The following is a 21,280-nucleotide window of genomic DNA, read 5'->3' on the forward strand; positions in this document are numbered from 1 at the left end:
TGGTGTTTAGATATATATGTAAACAACCACACGATTTAGTACCATTGGATGTTGGCGTGAAATGTGCATAATTAGCACAGGAATTATTTGAATTATAGACGTACCACAGTGACCTCCAAATTATAATCAGTTCAACCCTAGATATTTGCGCCAAATTTGAATAAATTCCTGAGTAGTTACATTCACAAGAATGGGCAGACGGATGATCTGAAAACACAAATCCTTCTTACAGGGTTTTCCCCAGGACGGCCAGATAATAAATTGTAATATAAGACGACAAGACAGCGCTTTGGCGTAATCTACAAACACAAAATGACTAAGGACGTTACTAGGATTTTCTTTGTGTTGGTAGAAACAACCCAGAAGAGAGGATTTTGACTACGGAGCATCGCCCCCCCCCCCAGGCTCTTTAAACAAGATGGGACAGATTGTCAGTGATGCATCGCTCAAACATCGTCAACCAGCACACTCTTGAATTGTTGCGTCAGTTCCTCGTGAATTCATTCAATTGGACAAATGTTACCTGTGTCAGCATTAAATGTACCCTGCTTCATACCTCTGCGTGTTTTCTGCTGACAACTTTCAATTGTGTGGAACTTGAATACATTATTCAATACATTTTAATTAGGGCTGTCAATTAGATTTTCTAAAAATTACTTTAGAAAGCATGTATTTTAGACACTGTTGCTTAATTGTATTTTTAAACACCAAACCACAGACATTTGATCATGTTGGGGGCAGAATTCCCAACATGATCAAACAACAAGCGAAGAACAAGCGACTCTTCCTGCTGTTCATGCACTTTGCGGTGAAATCATTTGGCGGCTGGGTTTGAAGTACCAACAATCTACCGATATTCAACCAGTGTCTTTCTGGTGGTGGTCCTCTGCAGACTAAGTGTTGAGATGGAAGACGCTTAGCCTTTCAGTCCTAAAGTGGTCCGTTTCGAGCAGAATACATGCTACATATAAAAAATAAGCAGAACAATAATGCTGTGCTAGTGACATGAGTGTGAAATCATGTTTGGTTACTAAGCACTTCCTTCATGTGACAGAATAATTGTGAGCAATTCACCGGAGCGATGGCTGCCTGATCCTCGGTAGTGAGAGACCAAATCCCATTATTAATTAAGACCTGAGATCTTATCCTTAATAGTTCTTGTCGTGACTTTGTGGTACATTGTGTTCTGGTGGTGCTTTGAATTGGGCTGCATAGCCAAAGATGAAAAAACTATAGGTTTGTTCATTAAGCGGCAATGAGGCTCGACGGCTCTCCACCCTCAGGGCAGCCTGTCAGACCCGCTGGCGTGAAAGCCTGACACTGTTGCACAGTGGGAGAATGACAGCGAAGGTTAAAGGATGTTCTGCAGCAGCAGGGACAGAGAAGCTGGCCTGAGGCTCCAGAACAGCCAGTGTGACCAGACCTGAAGGAACCACGCCGTGCAATTACTGACAGAAACTGCCCCAACCAAAGTCACCTTATTTTAAAGAGACTGGCTGCAGCGGTGTGCCGCCATAGCAGAATTATAATAACAACGCTGGGTAGAAAGTCACTTAAAAGCACCGTAAAGTGTCTGGCTGAAGCAAGAGCTGTGTGCAGCAGCTATAGGTGAATCATAGGGGGAAAATTGCTTTAGCATCCACAGCCGCACCAGAGCTTTTCCACTGTATGAGCTGTTAATGTGAGAAAGCCACAAACAGAAATGCAAATCATCATTCACTCTCAGATAATGGAAAAATCTAGTTAACAACAGAACATCATTTCTGCCAGGATTTCTAATGCGGCATTACGAGCATTCATAGCAGGAAATCTGCACAACAGCCGCTCAAATGCTCTTTTAAGCTCTTGTATCGTTTAATGCAGAGATGGTTTGGTATTTAAAGTAAAAGCAGGAAGAATACGGTTAGAACATTAAATGACTGCTCCCCATGTTGACCTCCATGTTGTACTAGTACACTGTTGTTTGTTCACCGGCAGATGTGAAATCAATTGATCCTTAGCTGAAAGAAATTTGTCAATTTGAAGTGCATCTTTAAAAAATAAACGATTTGGCTATAAAATCCAATAATAAAAATACAGTGGTGTCAAGTGGTAAAAACAAAAACGCATTTAAGGATGCTCTCCAACACCAAGGTGGAGCTCTAAACATTGCACACAAAACAGTATAATTACGACCTGCTCTTTAGTTCCTCGAAATGTTAGTAACGCACCGAATAAAACTTTATCCCCAGACCTCCACCCTCCAAAAGAGACTTCATGCTGGTGTTTTTTTAAGGATTAAACACGCTGCTCATATACGGAGGAGTGAGGCCCGTGAGAACATTTGTACTCTATATATTTGAGCATGAAAAGGACATAACAATTTGCCTCGATAATTAAATGCCATTATAGAAACTGTCATTTGTGAGGTGAATGCTCAATAAAAGGAGCTGTCATGAGCATCAGCAAGTACAGCGGAGAGCACTCACCCGAGATTGACAGAGAAAGAAAGAGTGTCAAAAACAAAGACATAAAAGGAGAGACTGTGCGAGGGCGAGCGCTAAAAGAACATTACAGTTCTCAATGGATCCAACGATAATCTCAAAATTTGTTGATGGAACAAAAGTAAATCTTTGAATGATTTCTTTGTGGCGCTTGTGAGCGATGTGTGACTGGTACAAAAAAAACTTCAATTTGAAATTCAAAGCCTGGTTCGTGTTCTCGCTCCCCCCCCCCCCCCCCACACACACTAAACTCTTCAGAGTGAATGCCTTTGCATTTTATGAGCACATAATTAAGAGCCTTAGAAGACAATGTGGAACCAATAGGTATCATTCAAAATAAATGCATCATCAGTGGTGATATTCTCTCCTTTAAGAAAAACGTTGACTTATATATTAAACCTGGCATCAAGTCCGTGTGCTACCTGATTGCTGCGTGGGGTCATTTCTAAACAACGCGTTGCAATCAAACGGGACTCACAGCTGCAAATTACTAAAGAGAATTGTTGGTTTGTGCAGCTGCAAGCCGTCGAAAAACCTCAACAAAAGCCATTAGACGCTGCCGGCAATAGTGCCCCTGATATAGTGGCAGACAATTTTGATGAGGGTAACCATCAAAAACAAAACTATAATATCCCCTCTAATGGACCTGTGAACAATTCCCACGAGCCGAAGAACGAAACGGAAGCTCGTTTGCCAATTCGCCCGATGATCTTCCTAAAAAAGAAAAAACATTTTAAAACCTCCTTGTTGTCCTCGGTGGACGCGTGCCACTCCGAGGACGGCGCCGGCAGCGTCCTCCGCCTGCGCTGTCGGCTGTGACTGCAGTGACGGCGCTGATGATGATGACAGTGACGGTGATGAGTATCAACAGGCTAGTTGGGAAGGTACGGGGATCTCCTGGGGTTGGATGAGTTCAAAAAAGGACGCACTCACTCTCTCACACACACACACACACACACACACACACACACACACACACACCACTCCTCCTGACTCCGTGTCACATTTGTCTCCCCTCCCTCTCCTCCTTCTTCTTCGCTGTTTTTCCTCCCGCCACCGCTCACTCGTTTGTCCTTTTCCACCCTCAGCGCCCTCCCCCCTCTGCGTCTGAGCTTTTGGGTTGCTCCTCTGCGTATCGGAGCACTCTCCTTCACCTGCAGCCCCCCCCCCCCCCCCCGTCTTTATCGGTCGCACTCCTTGTTCCTCTCATACTTGTTCTGCTTCTCCATGGGGTAATTGCTCGCAGCCGGGCTTCCATTTTTATGCCTATAAAATCGAGGCCAGAATGCTTGTGCTTCTAGATTTATCCTGGCCTGCGTCACAGAGGGAGAGGAAGGCCGATAAGACCCAGAGAGGTGGAGAAAATCACCAGATTGCAACTAGCGTCGCAATTTCTGCTGCCGAGGTGGAACAGACACGATGCAGAGAGAACTCGACCTTTCTGCCGTGCTTATGGTGTGGAATTGGGTGAAATGGCAAAAAACACCGCTTTAAAGCTTTGCACCCGAACTCGACTGGGTCACATTAGTCAAAGATGGACTTTGGCCTTAATTGAAACGTTACGGAGACTAGAGAGGGTAATATTTCAGCCGGCTCATCGGGTCGCGAGGAGGGGTCCTGGAGTGGTAGCCTCTCAAAGCAAGGTCAGCTCATGAAAACGGGCTCACCGAGAGCGCTTGCCAGGGAGAAGCTGCAGGCGGACGGATCTTTCACGTGTAGCGGATTCCAACAAAGTGGGAAGATTGCGCCGTGGCGTTTTCCAGAAGGCGCCGTGTTGAAACGCCATAGTTAGGCACGCCTAAGAGGCCCTCTTTGGCAGCAGTGTGGTACATAATGCATGTCGAGGCGCATCTAATGACAGCATTACTCTGAGGGCAGAGCCCCATAACGGGGGGAGGAAGAGAGGAGCACACCAAAATACAGCGTTTCCACTCCATTACAGTTAAGATTAAGTTTCACTTAAATTTCCAATGGATCTGTGATTCTATTCCGTCCATAGCAACGTGTTGAGCAACTAGTGGGCTCGATCCATCGTCAGTACGCATCCATGTGAACCACGGAATAATTACTGGTTACACATTACCGGTATTCACTAAAAACATTTGTTTCCTTTACCAGGACATCGTCTTTGTATATGAGACCAGGATAGGAAAACATCCACATCCGAGTTCAAATCCCTGACCTACTGACCTTCCACCAATCTGGTTCATCAGCAATCAACGGAACTCTTTTGCAAAATGGGCAACGCAATACTTGTCAGAAGCAGAGAAAAGCGGGTCTGTTCAACTAGCAGGAACAAAAGGGTGTGTACTGCGAATGGCTGTGTGCTCGGTTGGGCTTGGTGCCGGTTAAGTTTCGGGGCCTAACGCGGCCGTCACCTGTTGTGAGCACTCTTTTGAAAAAGGCATTTGCCAAACAGCCGCCTTTCCAGCAGAAACACAGCCGAGCTCACACCTGCAACAAAGTGTGGAAAGTGTGATGAATGTCGACAGCAGAAGCAGAACTTTGCTCATCACTCTGGGTGCAACCTGTCAGTGCTGTTTGGAGGTGGACATCTGTTTTCACCATGGTAACAACTGTCCATCCCTAACATTAGCACAGCACATCGCCTCATATGTTGAGTCCATCATGGTGCAAATGCGCAGCATTGCTTCAAAAAGCTTTGACATCTCAAGGCTTACGTTTAATGACCCTTAATATGTAGACTGCACGCATCCCTCCCACTCTTTCAATTTCCTCATCTTATTCACGCTGTAACACAAACAGGACTACAATAGGAAATGCTGGGACGCCATTGATTGAAGATGTGTGTGTAAATAAAAGAGCGCTCGGTGAGGATGAAATCAAATTTCCCGCAGCTGTGCCTCTCCTGGGAGCCGCGGTGGGCGGCGGGGATGAGATCACTGACATGCTCTTTGAGACCTGACCCCCCACAACCACTCATTGATGCCTGTTCAGTGGGTGCCAACAGGCTCCCTTACTGTCCAACCTAAAGGGTTAGGGGTTAGGATCGTTTGAAAATTGAATTTGGCCTGCTCTCAAAAGGTTTTCCAATCGGGTGCTGAATGGTGAAAGGCCAGGATACTTTATGTGCATTTAATGTTGAGCCTAAACAATCTGAATGGAAATGCCAGAAATGCCTTTATACATATTTATTCTCGTGCGATAATGATAAACTATATACATTTAATACAAATAAACATATGGCAACATCTATCTAGAACCTTTGTTCACTTCTACTGATGCACATTTTTAGTTCTGCTGTTGCAAAGTACTTCGACCCAACGTGAAAGAAAATCAAACGTCAAAGTATTGCAACGCATACGCTATTTTGTCCCAGGACATAACAACACCGATATGGGCACTGATAAAGATTATGATATGTATTACCACTCTTCAATATCGCAGTGTGTCTGATTACCAGCAGTGGAGGTTAAATACTTTAATACTAGATGCAGACATGGTAACCCGATAATACTCCTTTATCGGTCGGCCCTGGACTTTTGTCAAATCAAACCTTGGATTTTGGCGTTCCTATGAAAACCTCATTCTTTGTATCATTCATACACACTCGACTTGGATGTTTCCAGCAGCATTTTGACACAGCAAGATGTTAGTTGAGATGCCAACTGAGTCGCTAATTCATGCCTAACAAAATGAGTCTGTCACTGTCAGCTGTTTGCAAATGAACAGCTAGGTGACAAATTAAACTGATTCAGAGTTCTGCGTGTGTGTGTGTGTGCGCGTGTGTGTGTGTGTCCCAAGCTTTCGGAGCTTGTCTGATTTTATGTTTTATAAACGGGATCCCTTTCTGGCTCAGATGATGCTTTCGGAATGTGAAGAAAAAATGGGAAGAGCTGATGTCTGGACTGCCAGAGAGAAAATAATACCAAAAGATTGTTTTATATTCCAATAATAGTTATAATAAGACTGATCTGATCTGTGGTTGTTGTAATAATAACACAAAAAAGTCAAATGCAAGACACAAGGACGTTGTGGTTGCTGAATCCACAGAAAAGAGTCCGATGAGCGCCGCTGCCTCCCACTGCTTCAATTACACTAAAGATGAAACAGATAAAAAACTAGGTCTCCCATAATCCTTGAAACAACCCCCTTCGGTTAGATTAAATTTGAATACAATTATAAATACTGAAGAGGGGAAATTTGTAGAGTTAATTCCGAATTACGATACAGTTTTTGGTTTAGTGATAAAGTTACGCTTGAAAATTAGCACATGAGGTTCCTCAAAGCAAGTGCAGCCAGAAGAAATACGATGCCATTTAAACACTTGAGTGTGGTCTGTATTAAACCATTATATATATGTGTCATCCTAAAAGTGGATTTTATATAGGAACAGAGCAAAGACAGAACAGAAACTGCAGTACAACAGGATAAAACCTCAAATGAAAGGGCAGAAAGACCTGGGCGTGTTAGTGGTAAATAGAGCAGGTTAATATTAAGAGGTGGGGCTGAAGTCCACGCTAAATAACACAGAATGACAATGCAATCGTCGCATGTTTGTGAATCTGTCCTTGTTTGGGCATCTTGGCAAAGCCTGTGCAGCTGCAACTACCGCAGTGACAGAAGTTCCAGTTTGGAAAATAGAAACAGAGGGGAAAAAAAAGAGGAGGTAGGGAAATCAGCCGAGAAAAAGGGCAGAAAAGGGGGTAAAAACAGAACCAAAAAACAGATACAGACAGAGTAAAGACTTACCAAACACCCAGTCATGCTTAAGCCGCAGCCCTAACCGCCACCACAGCCACACCACAGCAGACTTGCATGTTTACGTCGAACAGCAGGATCCCTGGAAGGCTCCGCCGCTCGGCCGCTCACAGGAGAAGCTCGCGAGGGGAGGACAAACCGTGCTCACGCGAGCCTATTCTCTGACCTCCATCTTTCCACTTCAATCCTTTCCTGTGCCTCTCCACGACCCAAATACCGAGGAGGACAATCTTTTTACGGTCTCGACTGCCCGTTTCTCAGCCAGTCCCTGTAAAATCAACAGCTCAGGGAGGCTCTTCCTGCTCGCCTGCAGGGATATCGGCTCTAACCGGATGAGACGCTGAGGAATACTCTGGGGAAGGAAGTGACATCGACAGGTTGCTCCCTCTTTCTTTCCTTCCTTCCTTCCTTCCTTCCTTCCTTCCTTCCTTCCTTCCTTCCTTCCTTCCCTACTGATGTAAACTCTACCCGCTGTCCTGCTGCAACCCTAAACAGGGACGTTTGTGGGAAATTCAAAATGAATGGATTGCCTTGGATGCAAGACGTCTCAGAGAGGAATTAACTTCATTAATAATATTCAAAATCTCTTTAGCCCAGCTTGACCTGAGCTGAATTCTCAGGAATATGGAGGGCTGGAGGGAAGCCAGGGAGCAGAGAAGTGTGTCCATGGGTGTGTGTGTGTGTTCAACAGAAGGCGGTGTGGGTGAATCATAGAGAGGCAGTGAGTCAGAGGGCAAGTCCAGCCACAGGCCCACAAAAGCCCCGCGAGCGCCGCTCCTCCCGGTTGTCCATTGACGGAAGCCAGGAGTCAAAACTCATTCCACTCCGAGCCCAACAAAGTAAACGGAAGGTCCGCTCCAGCCCCTGTGCTCGCTTTCGACAAGAATCCCCCCCCGCCCCCCCGTGCCGACAGAAATGACAACTTCCTACTACAAGTTGTGTGATTACAGTGACAACAGGGTGTGTCACTGAGAAAGCAAACCATTTTGGCGTCCGATAAATGTCACACCGCGCAGTGCAAAGGGACGCATCATGGATCGATGGGCTGCTGTGCGAACACGCTACCTGTTCTTTGACCGAGGCCAGGATGTTGTTGGCGGTGCTGTCGGCCTCCATGTTGCGGCCAGTTGAACGGTTGCAGATGGTCAGCAGAAGCCCCTCCTCCGTCATTGGGCTCTGCTCAGGAGCTGGCATTCCTCCTGAGTGTACAAACACACACACACACACAGACACACATGATCTGGTCATCTTATACAAACACACATATCAGACTGTCTCCGCTGACACACTCCACTTGTAAACACGCACTTCAGTCGAACACTCCTCGGGACGCGGAGGCGAGTGTTGCTGCGAAGTGACTATCAACAGGTCACATGCCACAACCAGCGACACACACACACACATGCCATATGGTGCAAAAAACTAAAGGACTGTTCATATTTCCTGTCTCCCGACAGGGCAAATCCACGCCATATGGACTAAGACAGAAAAAGACAAATTAAATGAGGATCAGTGTATGTATCACAGTCGCGTTTGTGAAAGATACAAGCAGAACGTTCCTACTGGAGCCCTAAACCCCCCCCCAGAAATTTAAATGTAAGCAATGCAGGAGCTGCCCTGAAATACCAGGCAAGTGTTTGCGTGTGAGATTCACTCCATTGAGCTTGATGAAGGTGAGCAAAGGGCGGCTTCTGACAAAAGAAAGAAAAGGAAAATAGAAATTAGAAAATAAAGCTGGACGGAGGAGATAAGGTGTCCCTGACGCTGGCCTCTCGTCCCGGATTGAAATAAGGAAGCAAAGCGAATAGTTATGGCCTCATTATATCAGTTGATACAGGGAGTGTGTCGAGGGAACGCTGCTCAAGGTGGATTGATATTTAGTAGAAGGAGCCTGTTGTGGCTGCTACGGCTGCCTCGCAGCTCAGGGCTGCAGCAGCAGACCAAAGCAAGCGATCTAATCACATAGACTTATGTGACTTTAGGGAAAACAGGGATTTCACTCAGTCATCTCCACGACACGACCAGAGACATGCTGCGCCCTTTGGTTTCCCCATGTATCCGTACTGCTTCACTTTACCAAAACGCACAGAATGCAGTCAGGAGGGGGGGGGGGGGCGCATGCACGCGACGCGGAAACGACCTCTCTACATGTGAATGTGGGGAGGAAGAGTAGCGGCATTAAACAACCATATGGTAATTTGCTGGAGCCGGGCCAAAAGTAACTGACCCCCCCCCATGAAAGTGTGTATTATAGTACTCCTGGTTCAGAATGGGGGCCTCAGGGTGGCTGGGCGCATTGTTATACTGTAGCTTCTCCGAATGGGTCAAAGTTGTGCCCCCAGACATCATTTTAAAAGGTCTAGAGGGTCATTTGTTGTCATGCAAAAGCCCCCCGCCGACTTCAATCTGCATATGCACGAGCTGACACACACACACACACAATTAAAGGATCATTTAGTTTCAGGCAGAGAGCAACGTTTGTGGGATCTGGTTTGGTTGTTTACAGTGAGCTGAAAGGTTTTTGCGAGTGGAAGAACGTGGGAGGTCCCGACCAGACGTTTGACCCTGAGGTATTCTGGGAGTCCGTCGCAGAGGCAGCGCGAGCATTTCAAGGTGTTTGAGCTGAGCCGGGTCATGTGGCGACCGCGGTGTCAAATCACAGATAAGGTTTTACTACTCCCGAGTACGCCAGTCCACACAGGATATTCCATGTATTCCCCTGTCAGTCTCCTAAATTCCTTTCCCGCTCATTCATAGTGTTGCAACATAACCCCCCCCCCCCCCCCCGCGCTCCCACACACCCACGCACACACACATCCACTGCAGCCTTTGAATCAAGGACACAGCGCTTGGTTTCCCAGAAAACGCGGTGACAGGAAACGGGAAAAGCTGTTTCAATTTGATAGAACTCCTCCTCTCTGACTTCTGCACAAAACACCAGAGAACAACACAGGCCGGACTGACTGAGTGCACATTTTAAGCTGACAGAATTTTCCAGCCCGGTCGGGAAGGGGCAAAATCCTTTCTTCTCTCTCTCTCTCTCTCTCTCTCTCTCTCTCTGATTTTGTTCTTACAGGAGGACAAAAACCAGCAGCAAGCCTCTAGCAGCCATGGAGCTAGACAAGGTAATTGTCATGTAAATCACTGTATTAAGTCAAATAAAATGAGCCTTATTAAGCTTGGCCTTTCTGTAACCCTTCAATATTTGATAAAACCCCAAATTGACTTACTACCTTGTGGGAAATAATTGTCATGTAAGCAAAATTTGTAAATATAATCCGCCCAAATGAATATTCTCACCAGTCTGAAATGGACTGCAGGAGTGTGTACGCTTAACGGACTGTGCCAAATGCAGAAGGAGAAAACCCTTAGTAAAAAAATAAATGTCCCTCATTGTGTATCCGAGCCCACCTCTGAAATTCACCATTTTACCTGGTGTAGAATGATCACACTGTGCTTAGCTCGTAGTTCCAGGCAGCTCTGAGACGGGAGTGAAGACAGCGATGCGACGCCCGGCCAACTGGTTCTTCAGCATTTCTCCTTGTGATTTCAGTTAAAAGCGCCTTCACGAAGACTTGAGCCTTGTGTTGGAATCATTGTTAGGCTCAAACTGGGCTTTTAGGGTAAGCGCTCGTGTTTTCCTCCCACCCCTCCGCTCTGAACATCGCGCTGCGTTTGTCCAAAAGCTGATTGGCGGGGTTTTTTTTCACGATAACCAGCCGCTGCAGCCCAAACACACGCTGACAATCTGAGCAGCTTTCAAGGCTGTCGTTAGGTTAGTGCCAAAGAGTCAAGATGACCTCATTCTAGTCTAAACAATGAGGCAAACCAGCGTCTAATTATTAGTATCATTTTAACTCCTCTCGACTAAGTGGAAAATAAACACCTTTGAGCATTGGTCATGACACATTATGTCCAACTATTCAGCGTGCAATATTACGTGTCTCTTTTACGAGACACTCTGAATCTCACCCTTTACAGTATCTTAATCTTCCCCGTCTCCGAGTCTCAGCCTGACCTCACCCTGACTCGGATCACGTGACCTCAGGCCGCGGGCCGCTCCTCCCGAGCTTCTTACACAATCCCCGTTTCCGTGACTGTCGGGCCTGGAAGATTAAAGCGTGGTTCGTGGTGCGAGGGGGAAAGGGAGACGGAGGCTAGAGTGCAAAACCCCGCATCCATTTCATCCACAGAGGTGGCTTCAGCATTTCTCTGATCCCTCTGAAAGCCACCTGCGCCTCGTCTCGCCTGCTCCAGGAGCACCGCGGGCGTCTGACGTTGCCCGACACACGGGGGGGGGGGGGGACACGCGTTTTCCACGCACACAGGAAACCAGCCTACGGGGGAGGGAATCAAGTTGAAGCAGGAAACCAGAGAAGACGTTTACTAATAACGCACCTGTTGTAACCCGCTGCGTCCACACGCTGGTCAGCGAGCACGCCGCTACATAAGGGTGGTGAGAGGTCTCTCGGACTTCAAGTGTGTGAATTCTCCCCCTTAAAAATGAATTAATTTCACTTTCTGTTTCAGTCTGACTTTTAATGTAACTATTTGGGATGCGCCGCTCTAAAGTCAACTCTCCGTCGCCTCGTGTTTAGTGAAAACAGAAGCATGCGTTTTGTCCGGTTAAACACAGCGACGTCATGTTTCTCCAGCAACACTCTTGTGTTACAAGCAGTTGTGTCTGAATGCGTACATGACGATTCAATTTCTTTTCTTCTTTTAAAGGCACACGTTGACCTCTAAAAGTGACATGGCGCAGGTTTTCATGCATACACCAGGTCAGAGCTGATCAGAGGAATCATCATCTGGTGGATTGTTTTGGAACCCCCCCCACCCCCACTCTGAGGCCCCTGTGGCACATTGTTGCCCATAGCCACTTAACTAGAGTGACCCGGCGGCATTATCTAGCATGTAAAAGCTTAGTGGGGAGAAATACAGCCCCGTTACTAATCTCTCAGCAGCTACAGAAACATCCCCAAAGACCCACAATGCTTAATTGCTTCTTTCACCAACTCTATTGACTTCCTTGAATAAAACTAGCATTTGTAGTCCAATGTAGTTTTCACAGTTAACCCAGATGAACAATAGAAATATATTTGCACCTCGATAAATCCCCAAAATGAGGACGGAGGGAGAAAATAAACGTTTGCGTTTGCTCAAAAAGCATTTACGACTGCGGCATTACGTCTATACAAATAAATGTTTAAATCATTTCTCAAATCCCCAATATTGCACACACACACACACATTCACAACTTATTAGGGTAGACACATGGTGAGGAAGTGCTGACCGAAGCCCTGACAGAGTAATTGCTCTGAGCTGATTTGGGAATGTGGGTAACTCAAATATACCAAGTGGTCCCGCACACACTGCATGTCACTGATTAGCCTCGAGCTCAGATAGTACACGGCTAAGTATCAGCACACTGGGGCTTCTTAGTGGGCGCCTCGTGTGGGGAATGTTTTTGAGGAAGACGACGAACTTTCTGTAAGCAAACGACAGACTTCGCCAGCAGCAATACGCGCAAAAAAAGGTTCTTATTAGATCCTTGGACGGGTTTCTCCCACCTCGTCAGTCTAAACGTCCTTCACCTGCTCGCTCACCTGCCTCTGATCACTAATCAAGTCCTTATATAGTCTTCTGCCTCACACAAACACACACACACACGCTGCCAGATCCTTCGCCACATTCATGCCAGACCTTCCAGCGGTTTCTTTTGGACAGACTTGCCTGTCTCGGACGACCCCCGCCCCCCCGCCCCGTGAACTCACCCAGTCTCGTGTCCCTGACCACGTCTTTTCCCAGTGACTTTTTAAAGTGCCCATTTGCATCGAGGAAAATAAATACTCTGTTCGGAAACCGTCTCGGGTCCGTACCTCACCCGTTACGGGACGTTTCACTTTTCTGCTGCTGTCAACAGCTGAATGTGCTCCGCTCGTGTTGACACACCCAGCAGCAGGAGGAATGTCTCCTTTCCAGAGTCGTAGGCGCACAATGGCCCCGTCAATCATTAGCCTGAAAAGGGCTAAAGACGAAAAAAGATGCAGCCACAAATAGACACGTACCTGTTGTTCTGTTGAGCTTAGATTCAAAGGGGTGACGAGCGTGAGGCTACGCGGAGCGGGGACACTAGTCCGGCAGCATCTCCTCAAAGCGCTCTCCACGAGGCGGACAATACGAAAGATCTCATTCGGGAAGCTGCACCCACGCCTGCCACACACACCTTGTACCCCCACCCCGACTGAAATGGTGCAATAACCGGAGGCCAATGTGAACTGTGTGTCCACGGGGCAGGGCTTTCCTCTGAGTAAAAGCAGGAAACGATCATCACACAATCTATTTAACACACACACACACACACAGACTAAATACGGCCTGCCCAGTTGCCTGCTGCACACTCCCCGAGCTGCACTATCTCGCAATGTACGCAGACGCCACAAAGGCGGCTGCAAATCATCCGTGTTGGCCCTGTGCAGGAGCCAAAACACGACTTTCCACCGTGATCATTCATCCTCTAAATCATTTACTCGTTGACAACACCCTCAACCAATGGAGACCAGAGAGGTCTCGGCTCCCCCCCCCCCGACGTGTTCCCCACCAGTAACGTGGTGTGCCAGGAGGGGATACGAAATATCCTGACTGAACGCAAATCCCTTAAATCGGTTTGGCGCTGGATGGACGTGCTTCACCCTGTCGCACGCCGTTAAGACGAATACACTCGACGCCGTGACGCCTCTCTCTCTCTCCAGTCATTTACAACGCAAACACAACGACGAGAGCAGCGGCGCTTCCTGGGAAGGAATCACAGCGCAATGCATTCCTAGCGGATGCGCCGTAGGGGATAACCGACAGCAGTTGAAATAAAGAAGCTGATCGAGCACATTTGAGAGCTCAATAAAAGAGAAAAAAATGTGTTTAATCAATACGGCAGTTTAATCAAACTTACTGTCACGCTACATTTGCTCGGTCCATTGTATCAGATTTTCAGATTTAATGTGTGACTGATATACAGACATGATTCGAACGAAATTTGCATAACACGTGTCCTGCTATAACCGCATACGGTGCCTCTGAGGTGAATGACGGCTCTCGCTCTGCACTTTCTATCTAGACAGACTACTGCAAGAGATGATCAATAACTCACTTTGAATTGTAGATGTTTTGCTACGCTGACAAAAAGGGCAATTGTGTTGATGTGTTGTGATCAATTGAGAGATAAGGGAGTGATGGCTTTTGAACAAACAGCTTTTTAGTACATTTCTCTGCCCGACGACACATAATGACCACTTCATCTGCAGGTGACTGAATGAAAAATAGGGATTGTTAATACCAATAAGTATTCCTTTCAGTTTTGTTCATGTCTAGTTGTGCTATTGACAGGATAGTAAAATATATATTTTTTTTTTACCCTCCAAAAATGGTATCCTGTTGCAAACAGCAGGTTTTTTATGAGAACAATTCTGAAACGTCTATGACACCGGAGGTTTATGTACCTATTTCAGCTGAGCGACTGTAAATCACCATGTTGAAAGCGAGGCAAAATAAAGCCACATAGCTGAAGTGATGGACTATGCGGATTTTAGTGATCCAAGGCCTTTTCCCATTTAAATAAACCTAAAAGTTTCCAATCTCTCCATATTCCTGTCCATATGCTGCCTCTCATTTAAAATAAAACTAAACGCTTGCAGTGAAAGTAAGAAGCAAACAATCTAAAAAGTGACAGAAGATGTACATTCTGTGATAAACTTTGGGAACTAAATGTGATTTTCACGTTCAATAAGACTCAAATCTCAAATGTTCTTTTATTCAGTGGAAATCATGCCAATATTACTGATTCACGACGTACAGATGATCATTTCATGTCGATACTAATCTGCTCTTTTGATTCATATTGATATGCTTCAGGCAGTAAATCTGTTCATTTTCCACTTTCTGGCTTAAAGTTCTTGCAAAAAAAAATATATATACTTTTAATATATTGCACGGATTCTTCTGAAAGAATAAATTCGACTGCGAAGTTACTTATGAACAGTGGTGCACTTGGATAAACAAACGCCTGTTCTTGAAGCATTGCCAAAGCAGCGTTAGGAGGAGGATTGATAAGCAGAGGCCTGGTCATGTACTTCCTGATGGCTGATTTACATTCGCACTGCTCCAGGCCTCTGTGCCTCTCAATGGACGGACCGGGTCATGAATATCGGCCTGCTGCCCGTTCAAATAGGAGTGCTGAACAGACTTAAATTTGTTGATCAATGTGAAGCAGAATGAAACAAGCCAGTTATCCAATAAGCTATTGTGTAAATATGCACATTTTTAAGGATTGGTTGGTCCTATAAAAAAAATCCCAAGACTGGCTGCTGAATATATTTTCCTTTCACTGCAATATCATGTCAGCCCTGTGTACTGTAAATGAGGTGCTTGGTAATACATTATCTGGTAAACACTTCAGGTAAAGATGTGTACAATCAATCAATTGCTTAAACTCAAAAGTAGAAAACATGGATGTTTCTTGCAAACACTCTTGAACGAACGACGTTTAACTATAACTGGGGGAATCTCGCGTTACCTAAACAGAACCTTTTTGTCTTTATGTTAGCAAGAGTTTAACATTGAACAGCCAAAGGAGAAATGCGGCAAAGCTAACCTAAGAATCTAACTATAACCCGTGCTTGAGTGAAGTTTGGACCGTCCAAAGTGCTGGATGTTTGACACGAAAAACATCTGCTTTAAATTAGAATCGAAATGAAAAGAAGAACAGTTTGAGGTCAGACGTAACACGACAGAAAATGAATCTTGAATAACCAAAGCAACAAGTGGAATGATTAAGCTGCGTCAAAATCACCGACACGCATGGAAGTGTGATGCAGAGAGACAGGACGGAATGCAGTTATTTAGGTAAATGTCAGGTCAGCCAACCAGCACAAGCTGGCCTTTCAAATAAGGGACTTAGTTCAGGTGAGAATACGTTGCATTGGATATCCAAACTTTTTTTGTTCAATTTATTGGCTCCAAAAGCTAGAAACAAAGCCTGAATGTCTCCAACTGCAAAGTCCCTGAGTACCGAGGGGAAAGTAGAGTTTCTGTTAGATGGCACCATATGGATAATCTATCAAAGGGGATTTAATTGAAAAGATAAATCACACCCGCTCATGTTGGTAAAACAAAATCCCCTTTAGCTGTAATGATTCATAGAGGACGTGTGTGACTTTGCAGTTGTGCAGAATTACGTTTTTTTGTGTGTGTCTGGTGTTGCTGCTGCGGTCACGTTCATCATATCCCATATATATATATATATATATTTATATATATATATTTTCTGATATCCAACCTATGACTTGATAGTATTCTGTTACTTAGCCACAAAATATGTGCACCTCTTCTCCGCCCGTGTCGACACTTTTTAAGCCTCTCTTTGTTTAGTCGGCTGCAGCATAAAACCGTAACATAAAGGGAGGGGTTATCCATCTCAGAAATAAGTGTACAAGAACGAGCCCTTCGACCTGTCGAACGGGTTTGTTCAGCTGGTGGCATTGAAGTCGTAGCTTCTGAGGTGAAACATCACCACTTTGGATGCTAGAGAGGACGTGGCGGCTATTCCGGGACTGGTCTCTGCTTATTGTGGTGGATCTGCTAACGAAGCTTTGTTCTACAGAGGGAGGGGAAATTTAAAGAGCAGTGTCTGGTTACAGAACCGTTGCCTTAAGGCGACAGGTTTTTAACCTTTGATGTTGTCTCTTTATGGTTCCTCCAGAAAAGATGCAGTACAAGATTCAATATCACACGGGCCACACATGCCTCATAACGGCCCAATGAAAACCTGAGGATCAATAAAAGGATATTTGAAAATGGCATGTGCTTGAACTGTATTTTTGTCCAATAACTTCTAAATTGGGAAAAATGGGTCATTGTTGCAGACTTTTAAATGCCCTGATATTTAAATGAATACTTCATCCACAAAAATGACCCTTGATATATCAATCAATCCACTTGTGTTCATTTTAATTCTTTCTCCCACGCCTCAATGCCGGAGAACAGTCAAGGGCTAAATGGGGGGGAGTGGTGGCGTTTAACAAACCTCAAATAACGGACTCTCACACAACTGGTGCAGTACAATACAGTACGTCACTGAATGAATGGATGTTTTGGGGAAAGTAGTGAAAACAACTGGATGAATGGGACTAAACTCGGACTAAACTTCAATGTTTATATGAAAGTTCGGAAATAGCTTTCCTGTTGTTAAACACCAACACTGGTAACCTGACATGGAGGGTGGGGGGGGGGGGGGGGGTCGGGCCTTCACCTTCAGACTAAATCCAGTCACTGAGCGCTCTTACATACCACTCTGGGATGATACCCGATCCCACGGGTTTTAAAAGTCTAAAACAAACAACAGTTTACGTTTCTACCTTATGTTTTGAAACACTTAAGCGGTAAGAACAATTGTTTGACTTGTAATTTAAGAGCTCGTCTTAAAAAAAAAAAAAAACCTTTGGTGTCTGCAGCTTGGTGGTTTTGAGGAGCCTTTATGACTGCTTCGCGGGTCTCTCTCTATCTGTGACGTCTAACCCCTGTGCCACGCCTCCTTCTGCCATCAGTAAACAGAGAGCTTTCGCCCTGGGGGGCGATAATGCGAGTAGCACTTTGAAATATTCAACAAGGTATTGTGTGCCCTGCTGAGCTAATTCTGCAGCCTCATGGCTTTACACAGATGGAGCAGTGAGCTCGCGGGGGGAGGCTCTGGCACAAGGGCCGCATGCGGCGGGAAAGCACCGTCCCTTCGCCGCTGCTGTCCACATAGCAGACACTGACGAGGGGGCAGCCTTTCGGGCTCAGCATGTCGGGCCCACGGAGGGCGATTTTACCCGCGCCGAAATCTATTGTGGCCCTAAGCTCCGAAAGTGCTGACGTGCTTAGGGTTCCGTATTATCTTTAGCTGTACCGGGTTCAGCCGGAGCATTATATCTGGGGCTCTTTCAGGAATCTCTGTACGTATCCAGTTAGATCAACAATCAGCCGCACATGTCAAGGCTTATCCACACGGGCCATTGCAAGCTGGATAGGGCAGGTGTGCTTCTCTAATTTGGCCTGACTTTTCACGTAGGATAGGTAAGGAAGCAGTGTGTGCTGTGCTACTCATGGATAATAAACAACCAAGCTTGGAATCCTCCTGCATACCAGTACTATGCTGAATCGTCGCAATATACTTCAGAGATTGAAATACTATTTTACAATAATAGCAAAAGATCTGCTGGCTGGTTTCAGGCTCCAGGTTGATAAAACAAAGAGAGATTTATAGGGCTCACAATGGAAATTCCCATCTCTGCTAAACCATGTGGTTGTTCTCAAAGGAGGCACGGGAGGATCTCTCTTCAGACTACAGTATGCACATGGGAGATGGGAAAATGCTGTCAAGTGTGTGTGTGTCTGTGTGTGTGTGCGTGCGTGCATGCATGTGTGTGTGGGGGGGCGTTGTCTAAAACTTGCTTCTAACCATTATCCTCCCACAGTGGAACCTCACTTTAGTAGCTGTGAGTCCTTAACAGAAAAAACAACTGATAAATGTACAAATATATTGTATCTCTCTCGTGGTTTTGAACATATTTGAATAATTGTGCAAACTCACAATTTTAGTGCAACATCCACATGACCATTTAATCCAATGTGTTAGAGCATTGCATCAGTAGGGCTAGAAATTCTGCATTCATGATATGAATACAATGATACAATAACAAGACGAAATTGTTTATTTAATGGTTGGTAACAGAGCCGAGAAAAGGCTCACTGCTGCTGTAAAAGCTCTACATTTAAGAGCACAAGTGATGCCGACCATCTGTTGAATTGCCGGGAGAAGAGGCTGATACTTCAGCGCTCTACTTTAAATACAGCCGTGCAAAGACACAAGACAAATAACCATTTGGTTTCCAGGCAAACGGACTGGAAATATTCCCCCCTCTTCCTGCAATTTTGGGAAACTACTGTTTGATCGTAGCAGAAAAAAAGCAAATCTGACATGTAGAATAAGGGTGACGGCTTAAGCCTGCATTTCAAGCCAGAATTAGGGGGAGGAGAGGCCCACCAAAGGGCATAAACTATTCAACTGTTGTCAGTTCAAATTAAAAAGGACTCCCCATGACGCCTGGGTCAAATAATCACACCAACAAACTAAAGCCCACTTGCGACCGTCCGTGTTTTTTTATTTACTGGAGCACAAGGTCGCTCGTCGCACAACTTTTTCCTACCAGCGGCCTTCTGGCACCATGGACACAGAAAGCTTCACAGACACGGATCATCGTCTTGTACAGCAAGAACCATAAAGAGCGGGACGCGGAACAAATGAAACTGACAGCGGGTTGGTCCAATGCCCGACTTGCTAAAAAACCTCTCTCCTTGAAGCCAAACACAATGTTGCTGCTTACAGTACATGAAGCCATTTTTTATTTAAAAAAATCATTTAAAAAAGCTCCTTCAAACCAATGTCCCACTGTTGTCTAGTTCCCCAGTAAACCACTCTCAGTGGCTGTCAGCTGTGTGGCAGTGTGTGTCTCTTTTCATGTTAATGTGAATCACAGGGAGAGCAAACCAGCAATTCCTCATCGGTGTGTGTGTGTGTGTGTGTGTGCGTGCGTGTGTGTGCGAGAGAGAGAGAGAGAGTTCATATATGATCTCATTTGCCACATGCACTTCCACTGTTTGTTGAAATAAATTTGTACCATATGGCGATAAACTTCTGCCACTTGCATGGCAACCAGGGAGCCTTGAAGCATCTTTCATGTGGTGTGGGACTTGACCCTTGCTGAATAGCCATCATAACACAATTAATAACTGCCCCTTGAATCTTGTGCCCCCCCCCCCCTTGCTTTAGCCAGAAGGGATTAAAATCGACGGGCAAATTTTCTATTTGCTTTGAAATAACATTTCCCAAACTGATTTGTAGTGACAGTTCAAGTACTGGGTTATTAGGGCTTTAGGTTGCATGTGAAGGCGCTATCAAAGACCTATTTGTGTTATACGTAATGAACATATCAATATAAAAGTTGAGTGAGTTAGAAAATAATTAACCATGCAAAAAGGAATGCTGTATCGGACAATATGACTTTAACATATATATGATTAGCTTCCGGGGCATTAAAAGGTGAGTCTATCCTGTCCTTTAAAAAAAAGGGTAGGTTTTTGTTGCACACTGCAGTCGCGATAAACGTTAACAGAAACTCCCCCGCTTCAAAATGCAGATCAGGGTCATTAAATATGGCGTTTTTTCGAAGGCTGCGAGACAGCGGGGAAGGGTTAAAAAGGTAAGCTTATCTTGTGGGAGCAGAGAGAGGGAGAGAGGGGGAGAGAGAGAGAGAGAGAGAGGGAGGGAGGGAGTCGGGATCTCCAACCGCGCATTCCACAGATTCCCACACTCTCACGCTCACCTGCCTCGTACCTTCGCCACGCGCAATCAAGGGCAACATCGGAAGGAGAAAAAAGAAAGTGCGGCCGACACGCAGTTTTAGTCCGGCTAAGACCGGGGCCAAGTTTTTCATCCCCACGAATGTGCACCCGAGAGAGGGCAGCGCTCGAGGCTTCCTCTCAAAAAGACAACACCAGAGGGGGAAAAAAAAGAAAAAAGGTGCGCGTGTGTTGGGTGGATGACTCGGTCACAAGATCAGGATTAGTGTAGTATTAAGATTCGCTCGCGCCGTGCAGGAGAGGAAAGAAGTTTGCCTTCACGCACACGCGCACATACACACGAGTAACAAGCCGACGCGTTCTTTTTTTTTGCACGGAGACTTTCTGAGTTTAGGTATGTAACCTTCGCCCTTGCCCTTCTGCCTCGCGCACAGATGCTTTTAATTCCCCCCCCCCCAATAATTATTCTGCAGTAAGTAAAGGAGCCGAGCCTTACCTTTAGGAGGACAGTTGTTCACCTGGCTGAGCTGTGGCTCCGTTCTGCATTGGAAGATGTAACTTCATCGGTAAAGTCCCCGCGTTTAGTCCCATGCATGTGGAAGAGTGAATCGCGCCTCCATAGTCGGGAAAGAAGAAGAAGACTCCCCTTTTTTCGCTGTTCCCTGCCTCCACCAGCAGT

The 21,280-nt window shown here is 45.7% G+C and overlaps 1 protein-coding gene across 8 annotated transcripts in view; it reads right to left on the minus strand.

Annotated features, from left to right (window-relative positions):
• Positions 1 to 21,277, minus strand: part of pkp4 (plakophilin 4) — a 55,226-nt gene extending 33,949 nt beyond the window's left edge. For 3 of the 8 annotated variants that reach the window (XM_037487938.2, XM_037487936.2, XM_037487937.2), the window contains exons 1-2: positions 21,098 to 21,276; positions 8,271 to 8,404 (exon numbers count right to left, since the gene is read on the minus strand). In XM_037487938.2, the coding sequence (XP_037343835.2) occupies positions 8,271 to 8,399 (129 nt within the window). In that variant the 5' untranslated portion in view covers positions 8,400 to 8,404; positions 21,098 to 21,276. Of the gene's footprint in view, positions 1 to 7,196; positions 7,586 to 8,270; positions 8,405 to 10,637; positions 11,385 to 13,274; positions 13,535 to 21,097 lie in introns of those variants that run through there. The other 5 variants (XM_037487940.2, XM_037487932.2, XM_037487933.2 and 2 more) reach the window with 4 other exon arrangements.
• Between the last annotated feature and the right edge of the window lie 3 nt (positions 21,278 to 21,280).

The sequence above is a fragment of the Pungitius pungitius genome, chromosome 10 (genome assembly GCF_949316345.1).
Source record: "Pungitius pungitius chromosome 10, fPunPun2.1, whole genome shotgun sequence".
NCBI classification, from domain to species: Eukaryota; Metazoa; Chordata; class Actinopteri; order Perciformes; family Gasterosteidae; genus Pungitius; species Pungitius pungitius.